This window comes from Protobothrops mucrosquamatus, unplaced genomic scaffold (assembly GCF_001527695.2).
Source record: "Protobothrops mucrosquamatus isolate PMUCROS unplaced genomic scaffold, P.Mucros_1.0 scaffold_286, whole genome shotgun sequence".
In the NCBI taxonomy this organism is placed as follows: Eukaryota; Metazoa; Chordata; class Lepidosauria; order Squamata; family Viperidae; genus Protobothrops; species Protobothrops mucrosquamatus.
The window spans coordinates 271,550-294,921 of record NW_015386362.1 but is presented as its reverse complement, the minus strand read 5'-3'; the positions used below and the strand labels follow the sequence as shown (position 1 = coordinate 294,921).

The following is a 23,372-nucleotide window of genomic DNA, read 5'->3' as shown; positions in this document are numbered from 1 at the left end:
ATGGTGGACAGTTGAGGGATAGGTCTTCAATGCTGTCGATGGATTTTCGTACCATGGGGTGTCTCAGGACTTGGGGTGAACAATCAACCAAGGTTAGGATTCCACCTTGGAATGGAACTCCAGGCATCTGGAAGCTCTTTTGAGGGAAGGTGGACTCCTACTCCATTTTATTTATTTATACCCACCTTTATTATTTTTATAAATAACTGAAGGTGATGAACACAATACACCTTCCTCCCATTTTCCCCACAACTACCATTCTGAGTTGGGCTGAAAGAAAGCGACCGTCCCAAAGACATCCAGTTGGCATTTCATGTCTAAAGTGGGACTAGAATTCACCATCTAGAACTCACAGTCTCCTGGCAAAAGTCAACCAGTAGTTTTCACGCTAAAGTGGGACTAGAAGTCACTGTCCTCACTGTCAGGAAGTTTCTTCTTAATTCCAGGTTGCTTCTTTCTTTGATCAGTTTCCATCTATTGTTTCTCGTCCTTCTCTCTGGTGCTTTGGTGAACAACCTGGCCCCTTCTGCCTTGTGGCAGCCCCTCAGATACTGGAAGACTGCTATCATGTCACCCCTGTTCCTTCTTTTCTTTAGACTGGCCAAACCCAGGTCCCGTAGCTGTTTTTCGTATGCGACATGCCCTGTGCAGCTCATCCCACAGCCTAAAGATAAAGTCCAAAATACTCTCAAGCAACACGGATAGGGTGGTTTTCTTTTTTATTATTTATTTTCAAAAAACAACAACAATATCCAAGTATCACATAAATGTAGAGAGGGGAAATAAAGGAAGAAAATGGGCTGAGGAAGGGAAGGGAAAAGGGGAAGAGGGGTTTACACAGGGTGATAGTCAACTTGGTGCTTGTGTTTGGAAACCATGAACATCACAAAGCCAACAATAACCAAGACGCCAGTCACCACACCCACCACAACAGGGATGACAAAGAGGATATCAGAGCTTTTACATTCTTCAGCTGCAGAGATAAAGATGGGAAAAAAAACAAAAAACAAAACAAGAGGCAGAAGGTTAGTTAGTGACCAAAGTGAGTATTGGAAGATAAATGAGCAGGAGCGCAAATAGGCAAAGCTATTCTTTATGGTGGGTAGGGGCTGGTGGGCTGCTCTTAACCACTTGGCTCTAAAAGTTGTCTTCCTGGTTGACGGAGTTTCCCAAATGAATACCTACCAGATGCTCCGGCAGCTTATGGTCCACGGTACACAGGATCAAATTGTTCTTATGAATGGAGGCAGGCCCCTTGGCCAACCTCAAGGAGAGCGAGCATCTGCAGAAGGGCAAATTTCTTGGGGTTTCTTTTACAGAAGTGGAGGGAAATGGGAGATTCAGCATCAGCCGCCAAGATGCCGCACAAAAGGATCGCTTTCACCAATGGAAAACAAGATCTCCAGCTTCTTTTGGGTCTCCTTTCAAGCCACAACCAAGCTTTCAACATACGCGTGTAAAATCTTAAGCCCATTCTTTCTCTCCATCTTGCCAGCTTTTTCTTGGCTCTCTGTTTTTAGACTGCCTACTGTAGGTTGTTTGCCCCACTGTTGTTCACCGTGTGCATTTGAAGAGCCCTGGTGGCGCAGTGGTTAGAATGCGGTATTGCAGACTAACTCTGCCGACAGCCAGCAGTTCGATCCTGACCAGCTGAAAGTTGACTCAGCCTTCCATCCTTCTGAGGTCGGTAAAATGAGGACCCAGATTGTTGGGGGCAACGTGCTGACTCTGTCAACCGCTTAGAGAAGGCTGTAAAGTACTGTGAAGCGGTATATAAGTCTACGTGCTATTGCTATTAGGGACACAGTAAAGAAGCCTAAGTAGCCTGGAATGCAGAGTTTCAGTTTCAAGAATAATAGGTGAAAATTGGTATTGGACCTCTGGCGTTTAGGACAAAATTATCCTCATCACTTTCAGTCCATTGAAACAGGCAGCTTTACTTGGACAAGCTTAAATCCTGCAACAATACTTTTAACACCATCAAACCACTTCTGTCTATCCCCGGTCCTTGGGATCTACAAGAGGTAGATCCCCGGTCCTTTTATCTACAAGAGGTAGATAAAAAAGGCCAAGTCCAGTCCAAACATCTGCAGACTTTGAGACGAAGCATAATGGTAATAACATAATAAATATATACGTCACCCAACTTCCAGCAACTCTGAATTAGATCTAATTGGGGGTGCCCCTCTTAACCTGTATAATTCCTAATTTGCAGTTCTCTGTAGCTGATATCGGGGGAAGACAGGTAGATAACGACTTCTCTGTGTCTCAAATAGCTAATCAGTCACCCGGCCTGATCTCTATGGCTGCCTAACCAGGTTGTGGGTGGGCTTTTGGTTCATCCTGTGAGCCCAGCCAAATGTGGCCTTTTCGACAAACGGTGGGCTTAGCACTTGTGAATCCAGCCACCAATTCAAAAAAATATATACCAGTGATGGCGAACCTTTTAGAGACCGAGTGCCCAAACTGCAACCCAAAACCCACTTATGCATCATCGGGTGCCGGGTGGGTGTGGCCCATTAGGTGGGTGTGGCCCATTGGGTGGGCGTGGCTGCAGTAGTAACAGCAGACTGGGTGGGACTAAAAAGTTCAATCAATCAATTCCAACTTTGCAAGAACTTTTTTTTTTCCCAAGAGAAGTTGAAATTGACTGATTGATTGAACCTTTTTTTTTTTTGCACATGGCGGCAGAGGCCTAAAGCGAAAAGTTTTTATAAAACCCAGCTGAAGGCCTAGGACTGGGGTGATGGCGCGCGTGCCCACAGAGAGGGCTCTGAGTGCCGCCTCTGGCACCCGTGCCATAGGTTCGCCACCACTGATATATACTGTGATTGACAGTTTCACGCGAAGTCTAAACCGAGCAAACAACGAACCCGAGTCAAGATTTCGCTCAGGAATGCAATGTTTTCTGATTCCAGCCATCCACATCCCTCCCCACCCCACACGCATCGCAAGACGGTCAACTTTTGCACGGGTTTGAAATTCTGGCTGGCTTCTTTGCAAGACGGTTAATCGAAGCAGAGAAAACAAATGCGGGATACAGTATTTGGACATCTTCAAAAACGCTTTAGTTAGAGAGAGAAAGCAACATCGACAGCATTTTGCAAAACTCCCCCTTTCAGGAACAACACGCTTTTTCATAAGGGGGGGGGCAAAGCATCGGTACAGAATAAAAAGTCTTTCAGAAAAAGCACGCGCCCTGCATCTCTTTTCTTGAAGCTTTGGTATAAGTCTTCTTTCCTTTTGGAGCCTGACAAAATGATGCTATGAACATGTTAAGATTACAGCATTGGTCACATTTAAATCCCCCCCCCCAAAAAAATTGAGCAGGTCCTTTCTAAGAAAGAGAATATGCTTCTGTTGGTGTACATCCAAATGCAGAAGAAATCTCTTCCAGCTTATCTTAATAAGCCACCGATTCAACAACCATTAACCCCCAACATCCTTCTGTCAGTAGAGTAGCCGTTTTGTGCAATGTTTAAAGGAACAAGCATGTGCGAGAAATAACGCCAATCCTTCCTCCTGGTCAGTTTGAAAATGGAAGACTTCACCCTGCATCGTTTTTCGGGGTCTAGATCTCTCTATAGCCAGCACGATGCCGAATTTTAGCACAATATGCCATGAGCACCAGCCAAACTAAGCCTACCAAGGCTACTGCCATCAGGAGTGGCACAAAGAAGTAGTCGACCGCTGGGGTGCAATCTTCAGCTGGATGGAGAAAGGGTGACAAACAGAGTTAAGCAGGTGAGACGACCTCTTGAAGGAGAGCCTCATTCTGGCCTTTGACCCAACTGGGATGTCAAAGGCAAGCTCACCAAAATTGCTTTCCCAACATAAACCACAAAGCAAAGCAGATCTCCCCATTCGCAAAGCCCCCAGACACTTTGTACAAGAGACCTTCTTGTAGGCTTAGGGAGCTCAACAAAAGTCCAAGCTGATGGAACATGTAAGGTAACTAGACGCCCTCCACAGATATGAAAATCAACTCCCAGCCAATATGACTTCTGATTGGAATTCTGGGACCTCAAGAACCACAATCTGGAGGATGTCCACGTTGGGAACTGCGGTTGTCAAGACTCAGTAAGGAAAGGCCAACTCTATTGTCCAATATTGCTCCAGATGTTCCTGGGGAGGTGGAAACCAAAACAAGGAAGCAATATTCCTTTCCCAAGGGCGTCCACCAGCAGGAACCATGGTGGTTGGGAAACCAATTCATGGCTTAAATAAACTGGGGCGCCATGTTTTGTTCAAGAAACCATTGGGCAGAATAACTGATAAAGCAAAACCTCCAGGAAATCTCTAGAAATCCCATACTTCTTCCTCCTTGGCTAATTTCCATTTATTTAGCTATTTAGACTAATAACCAGCACCATTTCCTTTGGTACGGTTGCCTCCCTCATCATGATGATCAGAATAAGCTCCAATTATTGGCGTCACCCAATAGACCAGGGGTTGAACCACGGGCAAATAGTCTTAAAAGACTACTTTTTGGGAGAAAGGTTTTCAATTAAGCATCACCAAATTTCCTCATGAACAGAAGAGTTTTTATTAAAGAACTACGTGCAAACAGTCAAATTCCTACACAGAAGTACAAACACGGTAAAGACCACAGTTGCTTTAACAGTTAAAAAGCAGACATTTATCAGGATTGACACAGGCGAAGTTACTCTATTGTTCAGACTTTTAGTAGAAGAGCTGGGGCTGCAAATCCAACAGAGGCATTGATATATTTTCAAGTGAAAGGGGCACCCTGAGTTCGGTCTTTGTAAATACCCACAGCAGCATATAAATAACGACTTGACAAATGTACTAATCCCTGTTAATACACACGCCCATACACAAAGAGCTGTTGAATCCAAAGAGACAATAGTGCAAGTACAATTTAGGTACAATCTTAATTACGGTTGCCCCATTAAGGAGGAAAGCAAGATATTAATTGAAGGGCAAGATTAATTTATCCTCTTCCTTTTTATTATAGGGCTACTGCTGATAACTGTTTGTAAACTAGGGGGTTTTAATACGCAAAAAGTACTTTACGTTCCAGTTCTGAAAGTGCCTTAACTGGCAGAAAAGCCCTGTCCTATGATATTGGCTTGCCAATCTTTCATGGTCTTTTCATTATTATCAGAAAAAATAAAAATCTAAACAGTATCCCTTTGCATGTTGTTTTGTTAAGAAGGCTTACAATGGGGATTCATGTGCTAAAACTTTACAGGCACTTCAAGGAGCAACTTTCTGAGACTAAGATCCTCAGCCCCATTTACACCTGGCTGCAAATACAACAGTGCAAACTGGATTTTTAACAATGCCTTTCTTCTAATTTCCACCCAGCTTGTATAAGACCTTCAGCTAGAGAGGAATTTAAATCCTTCAACATAAACTAAGGACACTTAAAACAACAACGTTCTCATTCTATTTTGTTTTGGTGGTTGTTGTTGTTTAAAAAGAAGGCAATTAATTCTTTTCACCTCCTAGACCAGGGGTAGTCAACCTTGGCTCTTTTATGACTCGTGGACTTCAACTCCCAGAATTCCTGAGCCAGCTAATTCTGGGAATTGAAGTCCACGAGTCATAAAAGAGCCAAGATTGACTACCCCTGTCCTAGACAAAAGACCAACGCCTCCAGTATTTGAAAATGTTGCTGTTGGGTTATTTTAAAGTCTCAAAGAGCCAGGACGAGTTTCAGAATTAGTAACTGCTACCAAATTGATGGAGAGAGAGAGAAAAAAAAGAATGCATTAATCAAGTTTACTCAGGCTGAAGTAGTTAACCCAACAGATTTGTTCATAAGCTGAAAGAAAACAACCTTGTACCATAGACAGGCCTAGATTCCCAAGTTACAGTTGTTATGGCAGCCAGGCTAACCATCGGTTTGTACACAACACAGCTGTAGCAAAGGCCTTGATTTGTACCCTTGTGGCTTTAACACCCTAAATTGAGCCTGAGTAAAACCAACCCCTCTCCTCAAGAATTACTTATTGACTTAACATCTCTACATAACAATATTTCAATCTAAAGTTTCGTTTCAGAGCTGACTTTCGCCTTTCCTAGCTCTCCGAGGCAGTTTGCAAAGTCCTTATTACATTCAGATGAGTTCAATTGTTGGCTGTGTTTCACTGGAGTGCAGAGGGGGTGCCCCAGTTTTTTAAATAGAGTCTCACAGGTTTTACACAGTTGGCTTCCATGCGTGGGAAACGGGCTTTTTAATCCCCACCAAGATTGAAGAACAGTCACACCAGCCCTACAGGGTTTGATAGCCGGCGTAAGTTTTCCTTCGGCCAATTAAGTAAGTGGTCACTATTATAACAACCAAGCCTGCAAGGGCAGCTCCAGCTACAATTGGGATGAGAACAGTGTCATCATCCAGCAAACATTCTCGTGCTGTAGATGAGAAAGAAGGAATAAAAAAAAAAATCAAAAGATAATTTGGTGAAAAGAAAGCCTAGCGAGCAGGGCTTTATGGCAGGCATTACAATCCTTAATTAGAGAATCCAGCTTAAGAGACGCCTTCGTAACATTTTTCCATGAAAATTGAGAAAAAAAGGACAGCTGATCAATGGCAAGAGGCCACGATGGCCCTTTTTTTTTTTTTGCCAAGGATTGAAATAAATCTGGCCAGAATCTCAAAATGGCTAAAATTCCCTGAGAATTCTTCATTAATCTCTCTTTTAATATCGTGGTTTCTCCCCTAAGATGTTGGCATTCCGGCTAGAAGTTTTATAAATTCTTATTATGAGAACATCAAAAACCTCGTGAAATCTGACACCATTTTCTGAGTTAGGGGTTGCTTCTGCAAAGCATTTTGGGAATATTTTGGGCTTTTTTGCAAGCCAATTTACCAGCTTTTAGATTAAAAAATTCCATTGATGCTTAAAAGTGATGCAACTTTCATAATACGTATGTATGTATGTATGTATGTATGTATGTATGTATGTATATGTATAAAACCCTGAACATTTGTTGGGTTAAATGAGCGATGGGAAACAATGGTCAAAAATTTAGATTTAAGAGGCCAATCCGGGGTTCAGATCAATCTTCTCTCAGTCCTGTTCATCATCTGAAAAGTTTTGGCTCCAACAAAAGATTATTATGAGGCATACAGAATAAACGTGATTCCAAACAAAGCTACATTTATAGCCTTTACAAGTATATTTATCTTAAGATAAATTTGTTTCAAGATTTAGAGGCCTAAGAGTCTGAAGTTAAGTGTTTTTTTTTGTTTTTTTTAAAAGACATTCAACCAAGTTTTAAGAAGTGGGAATAAGTGTTCATCAGTTTGAAAGCTCTTTGCAAATTGACCAAGTATTTTCAGAGCAGAAAGCTCAATTTTTAAAGGAACCGGCTAGAGTTTCTAGGAGATCTATCAGTTTCTCTCCCCTTTATGGAATCCACTCAATTCAATATATCCCAAAGCGGTTGTCAGCATAAGCTCTTATTGTTATCATTAGATCCTTATCTGTTCTCTAACTGTGACCATTCTGGCTCATGCAATTCAGGGATTACAGATAGTCCTCAATTTACAACCATTCGTTTAGCGACGACTTGAAGTTACAACTGCCCTTAGTGATTAGGGTGGAGGTTCGTTCTCCAAGATTGGGGATTGCTTTCCGAACGTTTCGTTCCCAGGCTAGGTAACACCTTCAGCGGAGTTTAGGGCATGGGTATCAAATTCAATCACATCACATGATGTATCGCGATGGGGTTTTTTGCCTTTGCGGAGCCGGGGTGGGCGTGGCCTGTGTGTGACGCATCTGGCCCGCGGGCCGCCAGTTTGACACCCCTGCTTTAGGAGATGTCAGTGTCGTTTATAAGGGCTTCAGGTGTGGGTGTGTCGAGTGTGATGGGTCATGTGTGAATCATCGGTGAGTCTTGTGATGGGGAGGGTCCATCAAGTCAGGGGCATTGGGAGGTGGACGGTTGGAGGGAGTGGAGGATTGCGCGGGATCGTTGAGGGTTGATGCTGTCTCTGGTTGGCTGTGTGGTTGATTTGGATTCTGAGGGGTTCGTAGGCCGATTGTAGGTCAATGTGTCTTTCGATGGCGTTGCTTGTGGAGTGCCAGGCTTCCGTGAACCGTACAGCCAACCAGGGACAGCACTGACCCTCACCCAGCCCACGCAAGCCCCCCTCCCACCAGCAGTTGCCGTCCCAATGACCCTGTCCTGATGCAACCTCCCCATCACAACGTTGTAACTCTGAACGGTCACTAAATGAGCAGTTGGAAGCTGAGGACTTCCTGTTTCCACAATTAATGGAATGCCTCCGAGGAGTCTTAGTTGGCATCTTTAAGTGAAAGTGTCCTAAAATCTCCTTGGCTTTTCTCTCTTACCTGCTGAAAACTGCCCTTCTTCAACTTCAAATGGCTGGATCTTTAAATCGAAGATGTTTATTTTATAGCTGGGGGTCACCAGGATGGATTCTTCTTTCCGGCACAGGTAGGAATTCCCCATGGTGGTTTCCCAGTTATTGAGGGTGTGATTGGAGGCTGAAAAGGTTCCTGAAGAGGAACAAGATGGTAGATGAGCTTGGATGGCAATAATGTGTTATTTTTTTATTTATTTTAAAATTTATATCCCATTTTTTAAAAATAAACAATTAAAAGGCAACAAACATAGCAAATACTCCTTCCTCCTATTTCCCCCACAACCACAACTCTGTGAGGCAGGTTGGACTGAGAGAGAAGAACTGGCCCAAAGTCACCCAGTTGGCTTTCATGCCTAAGGTGAGACTAGAACTCACTGTCTCCTGGTGATCGGCCCAAAGTCACCCAGCTGGCTTTCATGATTAAGCCGGGACTAGAACTCACAGTCTCCTGATGATTGGCCCAAAGTCATCCATCTGGATTTCATGGTTAAGTCAGAACTAGAACTCACCGTCTCCTGGTGATTGGCCCAAAGTCATCTATCTGGATTTCATGGTTAAGTCAGAACTAGAACTCACAGTCTCCTGGTGATTGGCCCAAAATCATCCAGCTGACTTTCATGCCTAAGGTGAGACTAGAACTCACCGTCTCCTGGTGACTGGCCCAAACTCAGCCAGCTGGCTTTCATGATTAAGCCAGGACTAGAACTCACAGTCTCCTGGTGATTGGCCCAAAATCACCCAGCTGGCTTTCATGCCTAAGGTGAGACTAGAACTCACCGTCTCCTGGTGATTGGCCCAAAATCACTCAGCTGACTTTCATGCCTAAGGTGAGACTAGAACTCAACGTCTCCTGGTGACTAGCCCAAAGTCACCCATCTGGCTTTCATGTTTAAGTCAGGACTAGAACTCACAGTCTGAGGCTTTCTAGCTTGGTATCTTAACCACTAGATAAAAGTGGTTCTTTATATATCTAATTTAACCAGAAACTATATTTTACAATACCCCTGTTTTGTAAGAGGGATTTTACACATTTCTGGCTGGCCACCATAAAAAAAAAACAAAAGTCAAGGAAAAAGATTTCCAGATAACGTGGTCGTTAATCCTAGGGAGTTGTTTTGATCATTAAACATCTCTAACATTTTCTTCTTTTTGTTTAATTGCTTATGAGTTGCTTAACATGCTGTTCATGGCCAGGGGAGACGTTTGATAACATTCAAGTAACCAACCGATTTGCATTTTGTTTGCATCATTATTGAATTACAATTGCTGGTTTGTGAAAAGAAAAGCACCAAACAGGTCTCTAAGAAGTCAAACGAAGCACTGAAAATAAAAGAAAAGCCTTTTTTTTTTACTGTTGTTTTTGCAAACAATTTCAACAATTTCAGGTGAGGCCTATCTAGCTTTCTCTAACCAACCTATTCTTGGTTTCCGGCTTTGCTGATGACTCATTGTTCCAAGGAGCTGGATGAGGAAAGACAGTTTACAATAAATATCCTTTTAAGAGCCTGACTTGAGTTTGCATCATTCTGCTCTGGAGGATGTATTGCAAATTTTTTGTTTCTGTTTTTTGGTGAGAAGTGCCAACTTTAAAAAGCCAGCCCCTTTTATGTACAAAACATCTCTTGTTCAAAACACAAAACAAAAACATTCTACAGGGAGTCCTCAAACTTACGACAATTGAGCCCAACATTTCTGTGGCTAAGTGAGACAGTTTGTTAAATAGGTTTTGCCCCATTTTACGAAGTTTCTTGCCACAGGGGTTAAGAGAATCACTGCAGAGGTTAGGCTAGTCCAGGGGTAGGCAACCTTGGCTCTTTTATGACTCGTGGACTTCAACTCCCAGAATTCCTTAGCCAGCATGGGGGAAACTTTGGCCCCTTCATGACTTGTGGACTTCAACTCCCAGAATTCCTGAGCCAGCATGGCTCAGCATGGAAACCTCTCCCTTTCCCCTCAGCACGGCTGGCTCAGGAATTCTGGGAGTTGAAGTCCACGAGTTATAAAAGAGCCAAGGTTGCCTACCCCTGGGCTAGTAACACAGTTGTTAAGTGATTCTGGTTTCCCCATTGACTTTGCTTATAGAAAGTCACAAAAGTGGATCACGTGATCCCCTGAGGACGCTGCGACCGTCATAAATACGAGTTGGTTGTGCAAAACATCTGAATTTTGATCCAGGACCGTAGAGATGCTACGACGGTCGTTAACTGTGACAATCGATCACAAATCACTTTTTTCAATGCCGACGTAACTTTGAACGGTTGCTAAATGAACTGTACATGTACTGGACTCTAAGTGCCCAAACACCCCTTACCGTTTGATGATTCCGCTACAGTGATATCCACTCCTTTCAGATAGAATTTTTCCGAAGTCGTAGAATTTCTCTATTTTTCACAAAAGGAAACCCGGTTACATATACAATTGAAATCATTTTACCGAGAAATACTGTTCAGGGGAAGCCTACAGTGGAAAAGATACTGTACAATTGTATTTATTCGGGGGTGAGGGGGCAGATTATGGCAACCTTCGATCTCTGAGAAATATCAGTGGAGCAGGGGAAAAAAAAAATCAGTTCCATCTCCTGTAGGTTTGTTTCAGTGCAATTCACTGAATAAAATCCCCCCCCCCCAATAATGTGAAAAATGAGGCTTTGGTGTCAGTCTCTGGCAGGCACTGACGTAGATGTAACAAATGCCTAACAGACTGAAGTCACAATCAGATATCTGCTGGAAGTAATCTGATACTGCAACAGGCAGTTAATTCATGACTTAATGAAAGCGATCCAGTTTTGAAAGACAGACCGTTTTGATTGCAAAATGAACCTGGAGTGGCTGCATTTAAGGCTGGAGCAATTCTGGAAAAAGCTGGAAGGCATCTCTTTGCTTCCTCCAGCACAACTGAAAAAGTTCCCTGGCTTTTCTCTTGTTGGGATTTTGCATAGGGAAATAACGCCTAAATAAATCAAGTCAGTGCATCAGTAGTACATGCCCTGGTGGTACTTACCACAGCAAAGAGGAAATCAACCTTCGTGTTACCTTCATTCAGCCGAAGCACGGCGGTTGTCTTGCCACAATTACCGGTAGCCACTGTGCTGTTTGGATTAAAGTTAATGATGGTGGGAACCTGAAGAAAAACAGAAACATTTCAGCCCCCTTATCGTTTCTCCTGCATATTTTATCCCCACCCCACAAAGATCTTCAAGCTTGGAAGCTCACAAAATTATCTCCAGGTCTAATCCTGGTTGACCATTAAAAGTGGGATGATTCTGTCTCACCGTAGGCATCTCTCACAGCTGGGAAGGCACACAAAAAAATATTTGTGTTCTGGGGAGCTCTAAAATCTGTTCCAAAACCCGCTTCCCACCTTACTTAAAAAGGTGCATGATGGCTAAGTGTGCAGTGCCAGAACCAAGAAACGAATCACGTCACCCTAAAGATTCTATTAAAATATCCACCTGGACAGCTTTTAAAAAACTAACTCAAAGTTCAGCCGAGAAAGAAAAGAATCTTTTGCACGGAGAAAAATACAGAAGTCATTTCTAAAAGGAGAGGGTGTTCCTTGAAGCCAATGCTGCCTTTGCTTACTGATTTAAATTTATTCTTCTAGCGTCCATCATTAATTAGCGAGGCGCCTTAGCGTTTCCAGGAAGGAGGATTCAGACATCATTGCAGACAAAATTTGGGGAATCTACACTCCCTCTACTGGTGAGCAGGGCACCCAAAAGCTATGCAAGCCCTTTTATTTGTGCATTTAATAACTTTATGTGCTTAACCTGAACGGCAACTCTGGCTTATTGGTTGTGCAATACGCATAATCAGTAGATAAATGCACGGTTTAAAACAAACGGAATTAATTAGCAATCGTTTACACGTTCACTTCCTGCTATGGCCTGCTCTTGTCTTTTAAACCAAGCAGGTGTGGTAAGTGGAAGGAAAAAAAAGGGTTGAATAATCCAATTTTTAGTTGCTTTTACACATCTCTCTCTTCTGTTAATGGTCAGGTCATAGCAAGGATTCTCCTGGCAGCTGGGAATGGTGAGCTTGTATTATTTAAGTCTTCTTTCAGTGCTGATATCCAGGGCCGGGCTAACATGAGTCTCTCAGTTTCTTCCTAGCATAGGGCAGAAGTTCTCCATACTCCCTTTTCCCTCTAACTTTAGCATAAAGGGGAGAAACCCCCCCCCCCGAACCCTAAAGCAACATTCAGCATTTTTACCACCCAATTTCAGCCACACCATCATGGGGTATGTCTAGTTTAACGAAGAGAAGGACGAGGGGGAACATGATAGCAGTCTTCCAGTATCTCAGGAGCTGCCCCAAAGAAGAGGGAGTCAAGCTATTCTCCAAAGCGCCTGAAGGCAGGACGAGAAGCAACGGATGGAAACTAATCCAGGAGAGAAGCAACCTAGAACTAAGGAGAAACTTCCTGACAGTGAGGACAATTAACCAGTGGAACAACCTGCCTCCAGAAGTGGTGAATGCGCCAACACTGGAAGATTTTAAGAAGAGACTGGACAGCCATTTGTCCGAAATGGTATAGGGTTTCCTGCCTGAGCAGGAGGTTGGACTAGATGACCTCCGAGGTCCCTTCCAACTTTATCATCATTATTTATCATTATTATTATTAAGAGCTCTCAAAATTGAGGTTAAAGTCAGCCCACAGAAGGCCAGCTTCTGTATACGCCACGAAGCATCAATGCTGACACACACGAATCCACAACAGCCACGGGGATAACCAAGACAGTATATATTTGTGAAACCTGTTGAGTGACGTTCAGTTGCAAACCCATGTTGGCTAAAATGCAGGTAACCAGGCCAGATTTGACGGTGTAGCTTCCCGTGGCAGGTTTCTCCTCTGGTTGGACGGTGGGGGAAGATGGCGTTTCTGTGGCGTTTGACTCTGGAGTGCCCGTGATGGCGGCCAGGACGATGGATTTGCTGGCCGCGGGAGCAGTGGACGCTGTGGCGTCATTATCACACAGAGCCTCTGGGTGGGGGGGAAAAAAACCCAGAGAAATTTGAACCAGGAGCCCTGGTTCTGGACAGCACTTACGTTTATACCCATCAACAGCACAGGTAGTCCTTGACTTACGACCACAATTGAGCTCAAGCATTTTGGTTCCTCGGTGAGACGGCCATTAATTGAGTTTTGCCCCCATTTTATGACCTTTTCTTACCACAGTTGTTAAGCGTACAATTGTTAAATTATAAGTGAATCTGGCTTTCCGTTTGACTTTGCTCGAACAAGTCGCAAAAGGGGATCACATGACCCTGGGAACACTATCAACGTCATAAATACATGCATGTTTATAATAAAATACATGCCAAGCATCTGAATTTTGATCACGTGACGAGGGGGGTGCTGCAGCGGTCACGTGTGGAAAACAGTCACTTTTTCCAATGCCATTGTAACTTTGAGTGGTCACTAAACAAATATTGTTAAGCCGAGCCCTCCCTGTATACTACCAAACACAGTATTTTTCCACAGGAAGCTCTGAACATACTGTAGTTTCCCCAAACTTTGGAAAACCTGCTGGGGATTATGGGAACCGAAGTCAAATGTTCAAGAAAGCTATAAATCATGGATGTTCCATGGTATTGCCATCTTTTCATTGGCGGCTGTAGACCAGGTGAATCGTTTAAAAAAGGATGATGAAAACTTCATGCTGGGAGCCAAAGATATGGTAACGCCGCAGACATGGCCAACCCAAGGGTGAGAAACAAGATGGGCCCCCCCTCAATGCCATATCTGATGGTTTTCTAAGGTGGCGGTTGAATATTTCTTTAGTGACATGAACGGAACTTCCACGTATCTCAAAATCACAATCTAGCTTACAAGAAACAGGTCTTATGGCAGGGGATTCCCTTCTCTAACACCTGGCTACTATCTCCTCACTTCTTCTGCTCGAGTGACTGTTTCATGTAGATCATGGTGGGGCCAACCCATTTCATTGATATCAGTCCCATAAATGCAGCCTTTAAGGCAGAGGTGGGGGAACGATGGCCCCTTGATGATTTGGGGAATTCAACTCCCAACATAGCTGGCTGAGGAATTCTGGGAGTTGAAGTCCACAAGTCGTAAAAGGGCCAAGTTTGAAGACACCTGATGTAGATCATGGTGGGGCCAACCCATCTCATTGATATCAGTCCCATAAATGCAGCCTTTAAGGCAGAGGTGGGGGAACGATGGCCCCTTGATGACTTGTGGAGTTCAACTCCCAACATAGCTGGCTGAGGAATTCTGGGAGTTGAAGTCCACAAGTCATATAAAAGAGCCTTCATTCCCCACCCCTGCTTTAAGTGAACACATCTCTTGCTAGAAGGAACCACTTACTCAGGAGCATCCAACTAAAAGCCTCGGTTCTCAGGACAGGAACTGTTTACTTTTTCAAATGTGACCGCTGCCCAATTTGTAAACCCGTTGAGTACTCTTGAGCTTACTCACTCTGGCTACTCAAGCGTCCATCTTGAAGGAAAGCTTGCAGAGTCACACTCTGGAACGTCTGGGTCACATCGCCACTTTTCACCGTGTCTTCAGTGTCACAACTAAAGGCCGTATTTAGCGGAACTGGGTTGGCAGGAAAACTGGCCTCAACGGTTATTCGTTCTGTAAAGAAATCAACACGTTTGGTTCAAGGCTGCCAGCTCTAAGGCTTGCAAATATTAAAACCTAAATGTCTGTGGAGATTCTCAATCATCCAGTTCATGGTTGTCCCAGAGGGAGTTTCTTGGTTTTTTTTTTCCCTTTGAAAATGTTTTCCTTCTCATCCAAGAAGCTTCTTCAGGGAGTTTCTTCCAGTCGCCTTTTGGAAAAGCCCCTTTGGGATATTAAACCTAAAGTTCCTTGCAGGAGACCAGAGGCCAAGAAAGACAATGGCACCCATTTGTACTAAGCTAGCAACCAGGACTTACAAGCCACTAATTCAGGGGTCTTCAAACTTGGCCCTTGTATGACTTGTGGACTTCAACTCCCAGCCAGGCATGCTGGCTGAGGAATTCTGGGAGTTGAAGTCCACAAGTCATACAAGGGCCACGTTTGAAGACCCCTGCACTAATCAGACCCAAATTAATGTGACAGATGAATCCAGCCAGGGGAAATTCCTTTCTATCAAGATCCGTTGTAAAGAACTGCAAGCGAAGGAGGAAAAAAAGCACTTTTCGCTCACTCAAGACAAACAGCCAGAGTGGCACCCTTAGTACAAGATGGGGATCAAGAAGACTTAAGTGCCCACTCATTCTTGCTCAATTCAGCTCAGCCCTCTTCGTAGCACTCCTTGTATAAAATGAGGAAATTCTCACTCGGGCAAGGCCAGCTTAAATTCTCAGGGAGAGGCAAGGCAGCGCTGCAACAAATAAAACAACCTGGAAGTTGAAGAGTAAGAAGCGTGGGGTTTTGCAAGAGAGTCTTGCCACGTTCGGTTTGTGCAATAAGCTCAGAGGGCGGAAACGCACCCTCTATTTTCCCTCACGACAAAACCTTTTCCACGTAACCTGAGCACTTTGTACTACGTTAAAATGCCAAATTCTCCCCTTTGGGGATTGTTACAGGACATGCCATTATCTTAACAAGGTTCAATTCTGCTTCCAGATTATTCAGGTTTGGTTTTGTTACAAGAGTGTTTCTCCTGCTTTTGATCACTTTCCTAGGGCCCTAAACAAGGTGAATTGGGCTGGTTTGAATTTTACAGTTTCAAGTCGCCACCCAGAATGGATAGAATTCAAACTTTAACTATTTTTCTTTTTCTTTTTCCTATTGTGAAGCATTTTAAAGGAGCAAAACAGGGGCTTTTAAGCCCTGTAGATGTTTCAAAGTCAACGGTGGGAATAAGATTAAAAGTTTATTCGTTAGATTGATGCTGTCTTTCCTCCAGGGGCTGGGGGATTCTGGGAGGTGAAATCCACAAGTCTTAAAAGTTGCCAAGATTGGAGACCCCCCCCCGATCTAGCTCTTTACTGCCAGGTGAACCTCTTAGCAACTAAAAGCAGGACTGGTGTCCAGAAGAGACTGTGCCAAACAATTTTAAAAGATGTTTTCCAAAGGCTGTTTTTTTTTTTAAAAAAAATGTGGCGTAAGAACTACAATTAATAACGAAACGACCAAGCAAAATCTGGCTCAAATGTTCTAACTTTTCCTGTTTGGGGAGGGAGTAGGGCAGGGGTAGTCAACCTTGGCTCTTTTATGACTCGTGGGCTTCAACTCCCAGAATTCCTGAGCCAGCTGTGCTGGCTCAGGAATTCTGGGAGTTGAAGCCCACGAATCATAAACGAGCCAAGGTTGCCTACCCCTGGAGTAGGGGAATCAGGAAGGAGGACCAGTTTGTTATTTTTTTTTAAAAAAAAATGCCAAATACATTGTTAATATCCCACTTTTGAGATGTTTCCCCTCTTAAGATGGTGGGTATCGGTGTTTCCAAGCTGTCGTGATCACCCAGAGAAGTCCAGAGGTGACGTGGGGAAAATGCAACACTTTTTCGATTGGTGGACGATCACGTCAGAAGCGAAGCAACGGGAAGACCCGATACCTACCCTTCGTTTTAGCATCTGGAAAGAACACTCCATCTCCGGTGTTATAGACAAAGGTGATCACTCCTTGATAAGTGTCTTTGGTCTTTGTAAAACGGATGGTCCAAGAATTCCCTTCCCCAAACTCAATGGAAAGGACTGGGCCAGAGGTTTCATTCCCGCAAGAGGTTCCGATGTACCTCACATCTTCTGGGAGCATAAAAGTAGATGTTTTCTGAAAAAGATTTCAAACCAGCAGGACATTTTTAAACCACCATATGCACAAAACCACTGACGAAAGCATCCACGGTCAACGCTGAGTTGGGTGGTGACATGATAGCTGTGTTGCGATATCTCAGGGGCTGCCACAAAGAAGAGGGGAGTCAACCTATTCTCCAAGGCACTTGAAGGCAAGACAAGAAGCAACAGGTGGAAACCAATCAAGGAGAGAAGCAATCTAGAACTAAGGAGGAATTTCCTGACAACGAGAACAATTAACCAGGGTTGCCTTCAGAGGTTGTGGGTGCTCCATCACGGAAGGTTTTCAAGAAAAGATTGGACAGCCATTTCTCCAGAATGGTATAGGGCAGGGGTCTTCAAACTTGGCCCTTTTATGACTTGTGGACTTCAACTCCCAGAATTCCTCAGCCAGCGTGCCTGGCTGAGGAATTCTGGGAGTTGAAGTCCACAAGTCATAAAAGGGCCAAGTTTAAAGACCCCTGGTATAGGATATCCTGCTTGAGCAGGGGGTTGGACTAGGAGACCCCCCCAAGGTCCCTTCCAACTCTGTTATTCTTTTAATATTACAAAAAAAAGGCATGCATTTTAAAGTAAAACCTTTTCTTAATCTGTGGGTTTTTAAGGACGTGTGAAAAGGCAGTTTTGCAAGCATGCAGGGAGCACTTTTCAGCAGCCCTTTAAAGCAGCTGTTGCTTTAAGTGTACGGCTTCCCTTTAAGTGTGCAGACCCAGAAGAACTGCTGCTTTAAAGAACTGCTGGCAGATGCTGCAGCGCATCTGCTCTCCCCCAGAGGCCTTTTGCAAAGGACGTTGCAGCCCTCTGAGTAGTTTAAATTTCAGACAGGATTGTTGAGATGCTTCTGTTTTCAGGATGCAGAGGTTCCCTCACGTCGGCCACCCCTGGCTTAAATACTGGAAAAGAAAAAAAATTCATCTATGCTTACAGATTCATCGGTTCCTTCGTAGGTTATTGAAAATTTCACCATCCATTTCGCAAACAGACAAGACATGTTGAAGTCATCTTTCACCTCCAAATCTACTGCGTAGGTCTGGAAAACAACTGGAATATTGTTTGCCCAGTCAGCCAGTGATACAATTAGTGACAAAAAAAAAACAACACGTCCCACCACCCTGCATTTAATTGATTTAATTGAGAATAATTAACCAGTGGAAGGGTTTGCCTTCAGAAATTCTGGGTGCTGTATCACTGGAGGCTTTTAAGAAGAGAATGGTGTAGGATTTCCTAATTGAGGAGGGGGTTGGACTAGAAAACCTCCAAGGTCCCTTCCAACTGTGTTCTGTTCTTCATTCAGATCATTTTTATACGTTACAATTATTCCATTTTTATTTATTCCCCTACAAATGTTGACATTCAACAAACAGCTCAGAATTTATGGAGGAAAAAAGTCTTGAGGCTTTTCTGCTTCTCAGATAATTGTGCAAAAAGCATAAGAAAATTTACAAGACAGACAATCTATTCCTTGGATATTTTTAATCTGAGATCAGAGTCGGTATTTTAAGTGGGAAAGAAAAACTGAATTTGTCTCAGTTTACATTTAAGTATAGATTTTATGCGAGTGAGGTATGAATTGCAAGAAAGAATAAAAGCTGAGTTTCATATAGTCATGATCATCTCTCTCCCTAAATTCATTTTTCTTTGTACTTAAATCACCATTATGTCTGAACATTGGAAAGAAGGTAGCCACTTGATAATGAAAAAACGTCAGGAAGAAAATTTCACATCCTTAATTATTTTTCAGTCATTCTGGTCTAAAACCGATTTTTATCTAGACTGATGAATAAAACACCCACACTTCATTAACTATGAAAACACACCCGCTGATGAATAAGCTATCATAGAAATATTTGTGTTCTCACATTTCTTGAAGGGTGGATGGAAAATTCAAGGGCACGTGCACACTTTAGAAGTCTCCCAAACCCATTTTATTTCAGCTACCCAATACTTAATAGACTGGTTGTCATTCCAGTATGGTAGTAGGTTTTTGATGTGTGTGTAATTGCAACACACAAGACGTGTCCCAGCCTGTTTTTCCCAGAGAAAACTCCTGACACATTGCTTAGCAAACAGGTTTAAATGCTGGTTTAACAGTAGTTAAACCTCTGCAACTGCGTGTCCTTCCCGCCTAATTGAGCTCATCTTTTAATGATGTGGTTCTTTTTCCCTTTCAAATTGGACAACACGATATAAGGCTTGCAAGTTACATTTCCCCATCTGACACACAAATACAGCAAGAGAATTTTTTTAATGCTTATTTAAGACAGAAATGACAGAGCTGTCTTTGTGAAACGCTAGAAATTGCAAGAAACAGCTGAAGATGCCAGAGTCCGAACAGGAACACAACTAGACCAGAACAGGAACTCAGGCAGAGACCAAATTTTTGCCTTCTCTTTCCAATTCTACAACAAAACGCAACAAAAAATGTAACCGGTATTACACTCCTGTCCTTAAAATGTAAAGCAGGACCGAGTTATTGTATATGTAAAGATCAGACATTCATTTTTTTCTTCTTCTGTTCATCTCTGATTCTTGGAGATAGAATAGAATAGAGCTGGAAGGGACCTTGGAGGTCTTCTAGTCCAGCCTCAGAGATTGGCAGGACAAGTCCCTACAGTTTTCTTGGCAAGGTTTTTCAGAAGTGGTTTGCCATTGCCTCCTTCCTAGGGCTGAGAGAAAGTGACTGGCTCAAGACTGTCCAGCTGGTTTGTGCCTAAAGTGGATTAGAAATTATGATATCTCCATTTCTAGCCTGGTTGCTTTCATTGTTACGCCAAGTGCCTTTCAGACCCTCTACGCAATGCATTTATTATGTCACCACGATTGTCATACGCAGGGCTTTTTTTGTCATAGAACGCCCAGAACGGAGTTCCGGCACCTTTTTTGTTTACAAAAAAAGCACTGGTCATACGTGAACCCACAAGGCTTTCAGCCTTCATTAATCTGGTCTCCTCCAAATCTTTGGGAGGTTAAGTCCCAGAAACAAATCTGGCTAATATTGGCTGAAGAGTTGTGGTTCCAATACACTTAAAACTTTGAAAGGTTTGGATGAGTTTTAGGAACCTCAATGTTTTAAAAGCTTTCATCAGATCCCCTTGGAGGATAGGGAATTCTCTCTGGATTTCTAGTGGATAACTGGATCATAAATGGCAGCAGGATCCAGAGTCAAGCTAGAAATCAAAGGCTGAGTTTATACAATATGGAGAGATTGTAAATTACTGAAGGATTTTAGTTGGTGATGTCATAAACAAGAGCCCTGTTTACACAACAAGTTAAGACACAGAAGTTGATCTCTGCTAGATTCAGCAGATGAACCTCTTTATCCACATCCACAAAGTCGTGCTTTGGCCTTTTTCTTCTCCAGCATCTGAGAAGTTCTTCCAATCTAGATACATCTCTTCCTTTTTCAACAAGGCTCATGCAGCCTTCTCCCTAGTTGTGCTTTGAGGACCATCAAGTTTGACTTGCTCGAACCTATGGGGCAGTATTCCTTTGCTCTTGGCAAGGTAAACCGAGTCAGAATGTGGATCTGAATTTGGGTGGGGGACGACCAGAAGTCTCAGCTCGACTGAGCAATTGAAAAATATCATCCAGAAGAAGACAATAGCAAGTCAGCAGAAATCAAACCTTATCTTTATTCCCTGGGCTCCTGTTCTTACTTTTCAGCATAGGTGGAGAGTGTCGGATTGAGTAAGGCTGCCTTAGTAAGTATAATTTCACCGACCTTGTAATAATTCAAGTGAGTAATAGCACCTGACGTCTCTTGGCTAATCTCCAAAAACTAGCCAAGTGTGGACCAGGCTAGCGTTTAGCAAGGAGACAAGAAATTCCAGGGCTGCAACGTAGCTTGGAAGTGGAACTAAGCATCCAGCAGAAGAAAACTGTAGCTCTGTATATCTTGTGGCCAAGAATATTGTAAGTTCCTAATTTTCTTAATCTTCTTCCAACTTTCCTCTACATCCATGGTTAACTCCTCCATTATGAGCAGCTCAATGCAGCTGCTTGCCTCCCACTTCAGAGGCAACTTCATCCAATCTTTTTGCAACCTTTTGGAGGCACCTTAGAAGCTTTTCATGAATGTACCCCGAAGCCTCTCTCCTCTTCACCTCCAAACCGTCAATTCATTCGGAAGATGCAATCCAAATACCATTACCTCTGGGGTGTGTAAATTGCATTTTCACCGCTATTAAGAGGCCCCCCTTTCTCTGTTGCCCTCTGCCTTTTCCACCCCAAATTTGGGGAAGGGGCACCCACAAATCCTCTACAGCCCTTTTCCAGGCTACCTTTGGAAGGCTCCCCGATACCCCCACTTTTAGGGTGTGCCAACTCCTTTCGCCACCCCCACTTTTAGGAGGAGAGCCCTCCTCCATCCCCTTCTTCTGCCACCCTCAAATTTGAAGGGGCATCTCTGAGTCCTCCACCGCCCACTCCACGCGTTAGCCCTCACATTTGGGGTGCCTTCCAACATCCCTTTTAGAGCATCACTCAAGTACCCCCACTTTTAAAGTGTGCCTGCTCCTGTTTGCAGCTTCACCTCCGGCGCTTTTAAGAGACCCCCCCTCCTCTTTGGCTCTTTCCTTCCACCCCCTCAAATTTGGGGCTGGGGCATGCCTGAATTCTCCATTGCCACTCCCTTCCAGGCAACCCCTCTCCACATTTGGGGTGTCTTCCAACATCCCTTTAAAGAGCATCACTCAAGTACCCCCACTTTATGGTGTGCTTAGTCCCGTTTGCACCTCCAGCTGCCCACTTTTAAGAGACCCCCTCCTCTTTTGCTCTTTCCTTCCACCCTCAAATTTTTTTGGGGGGGGCATCATCCCCCCCTTCCAGGCAACCCTTTCTCCACATTTGAGGTGTTCCCCCCCCCAAGCAGGACCCCTACTTCTGGGGTGCTTCCCCCAGAATTGAAGCCCCCCTCCCCTAATGCTCTCCACCTTTGGGGGGGGAATCACCCCCTCGTCGCATTCCCAGGGCAGCCCCCACCCCAAGACTTCGGGGCGCCCCCCCTTCCCCGGCTCTCACCCAGGCCGTCGAGCAGCAGGGGCAGGAGGAGAAGGCAGCCGTAGAAGAACGGCGGTCGGAAGCGAAGCCGAGGCGGGTCCATGCCGAGCGGCGAGAGAACCAGCACCAGCCACGAGCGGATCCAGACGACTAGACGAGACACGCAACTCGCCCGGGCGCCGAAACCGAGCATATGGGAGCCGGGGGGCGGCGCCCGCGGGATAGGGAGGAGCCTCCTGGCGGCGCCGACCAATCGCAGCGCGACCCCCCGGCTTGGATGGACCTTGCGTTTCACGGCCGGGCTTTCTGCCGTAACAGACGCGGGAGGGGCGGTTGGGTTTGCATCACAAAGCGCCGGGAGGGAAGGGTGCGAGCTGTCTCTTTTTTTTTCTCTCTCTTTCTTTTCTTTTTTTTTAACCCCTCCTAAATTGCTCCGGTTGCAAACCTGAAGTATTCCCTTCCTGCTGACTTGCTTCAAATCAGTCAGGATTGGAAATCTTTTATTCCCCTCCGCTGGGTTAGCCCTAAATCCTGGTTTGCTCCGTCCGCGGCTTTGCAAACCGGGTTTTTTTTTGGGGGGGGGGCTGCGGGAATCAGCCTAAGCCGTAGTAGTGGGTTTAGTCCGTCCTAGGCACAGGCAACGTCTGGTATAGTTGGGGAGAGGGAAAAAAAAAAAGTGATGGGTGGTTTCTGGAAGAAGAAGGGGACGGCGGCGACGGCACACCCAACAATTAAAACCTGCTGGGGGAAAGTGCTGAGTTTAAAGCTTCGCTGCGGAGCCACGTGAAAGCCTCGAATAATTGCAAATAAAGGAGTTGGAGGTGTCACGTTGAGATAATGGGCACTTTTTGTGTTGTAACACGCCCGCCCAGTGGCTTTTTCAAAAGTCACCCGGCCGGCTTTCATGCTTTAAGGCAGGACTAGAACTCCCAGCCTCCTGGTGATTGCCTTGAAGTCACCCAGCTGGCTTTCATGGCTGTGGTAGGACTAGAACTCACAGTCTTCTGATAATTGGTCCAAATCATCCAGCTGGCTTTCATGCTTAAGGCAGGACTAGAACTCCCAATAACCTGGTAATTGGCCTGAAGTCACCCAGCTGGCTTTCATGGCTGTGGTAGGACTAGAACTCACAGTCTTCTGGTAATTGGTCCAAATCACCCAGCTGGCTTTCATGGCTGTGGTAGGACTAGAACTCACAGTCTTCTGATAATTGGCCCAAATCATCCAGTTGGCTTTCATGCTTAAGGCAGGACTTT

At 44.3% G+C, this 23,372-nt stretch overlaps 1 protein-coding gene across 1 annotated transcript; it reads right to left on the bottom strand.

Moving 5' to 3' along the window:
• Positions 1 to 3,041: 3,041 nt before the first annotated feature.
• LAMP2 (lysosomal associated membrane protein 2) lies at positions 3,042 to 22,309 on the bottom strand. The gene is made up of 9 exons (XM_015831891.1): positions 22,138 to 22,309; positions 18,044 to 18,159; positions 16,885 to 17,095; positions 14,804 to 14,965; positions 13,119 to 13,345; positions 11,363 to 11,482; positions 10,674 to 10,743; positions 8,328 to 8,495; positions 3,042 to 3,708 (listed from the first exon to the last, which is right to left on the bottom strand). Exons 1-9 carry the CDS (start codon positions 22,307 to 22,309, stop codon positions 3,572 to 3,574), a joined length of 1,383 nt encoding a protein of 460 aa, XP_015687377.1. The 3' UTR covers positions 3,042 to 3,571.
• Between the last annotated feature and the right edge of the window lie 1,063 nt (positions 22,310 to 23,372).

Excerpts from the sequence above, each read along its gene's own strand:
- LAMP2 (XM_015831891.1), bottom strand. The coding sequence starts at position 22,309 with ATGCTCGGTTTCGGCGCCCGGGCGAGTTGCGTGTCTCGTCTAGTCGTC. Across the intron at positions 11,483-13,118 it reads AACTGAACGTCACTCAACAG|GTTCCCACCATCATTAACTT; the intron begins GTTTCACAAATA and ends GTTTTTCTTCAG. Across the intron at positions 3,709-8,327 it reads AGAAGGGCAGTTTTCAGCAG|CTGAAGATTGCACCCCAGCG; the intron begins GTAAGAGAGAAA and ends TTCTCCATCCAG.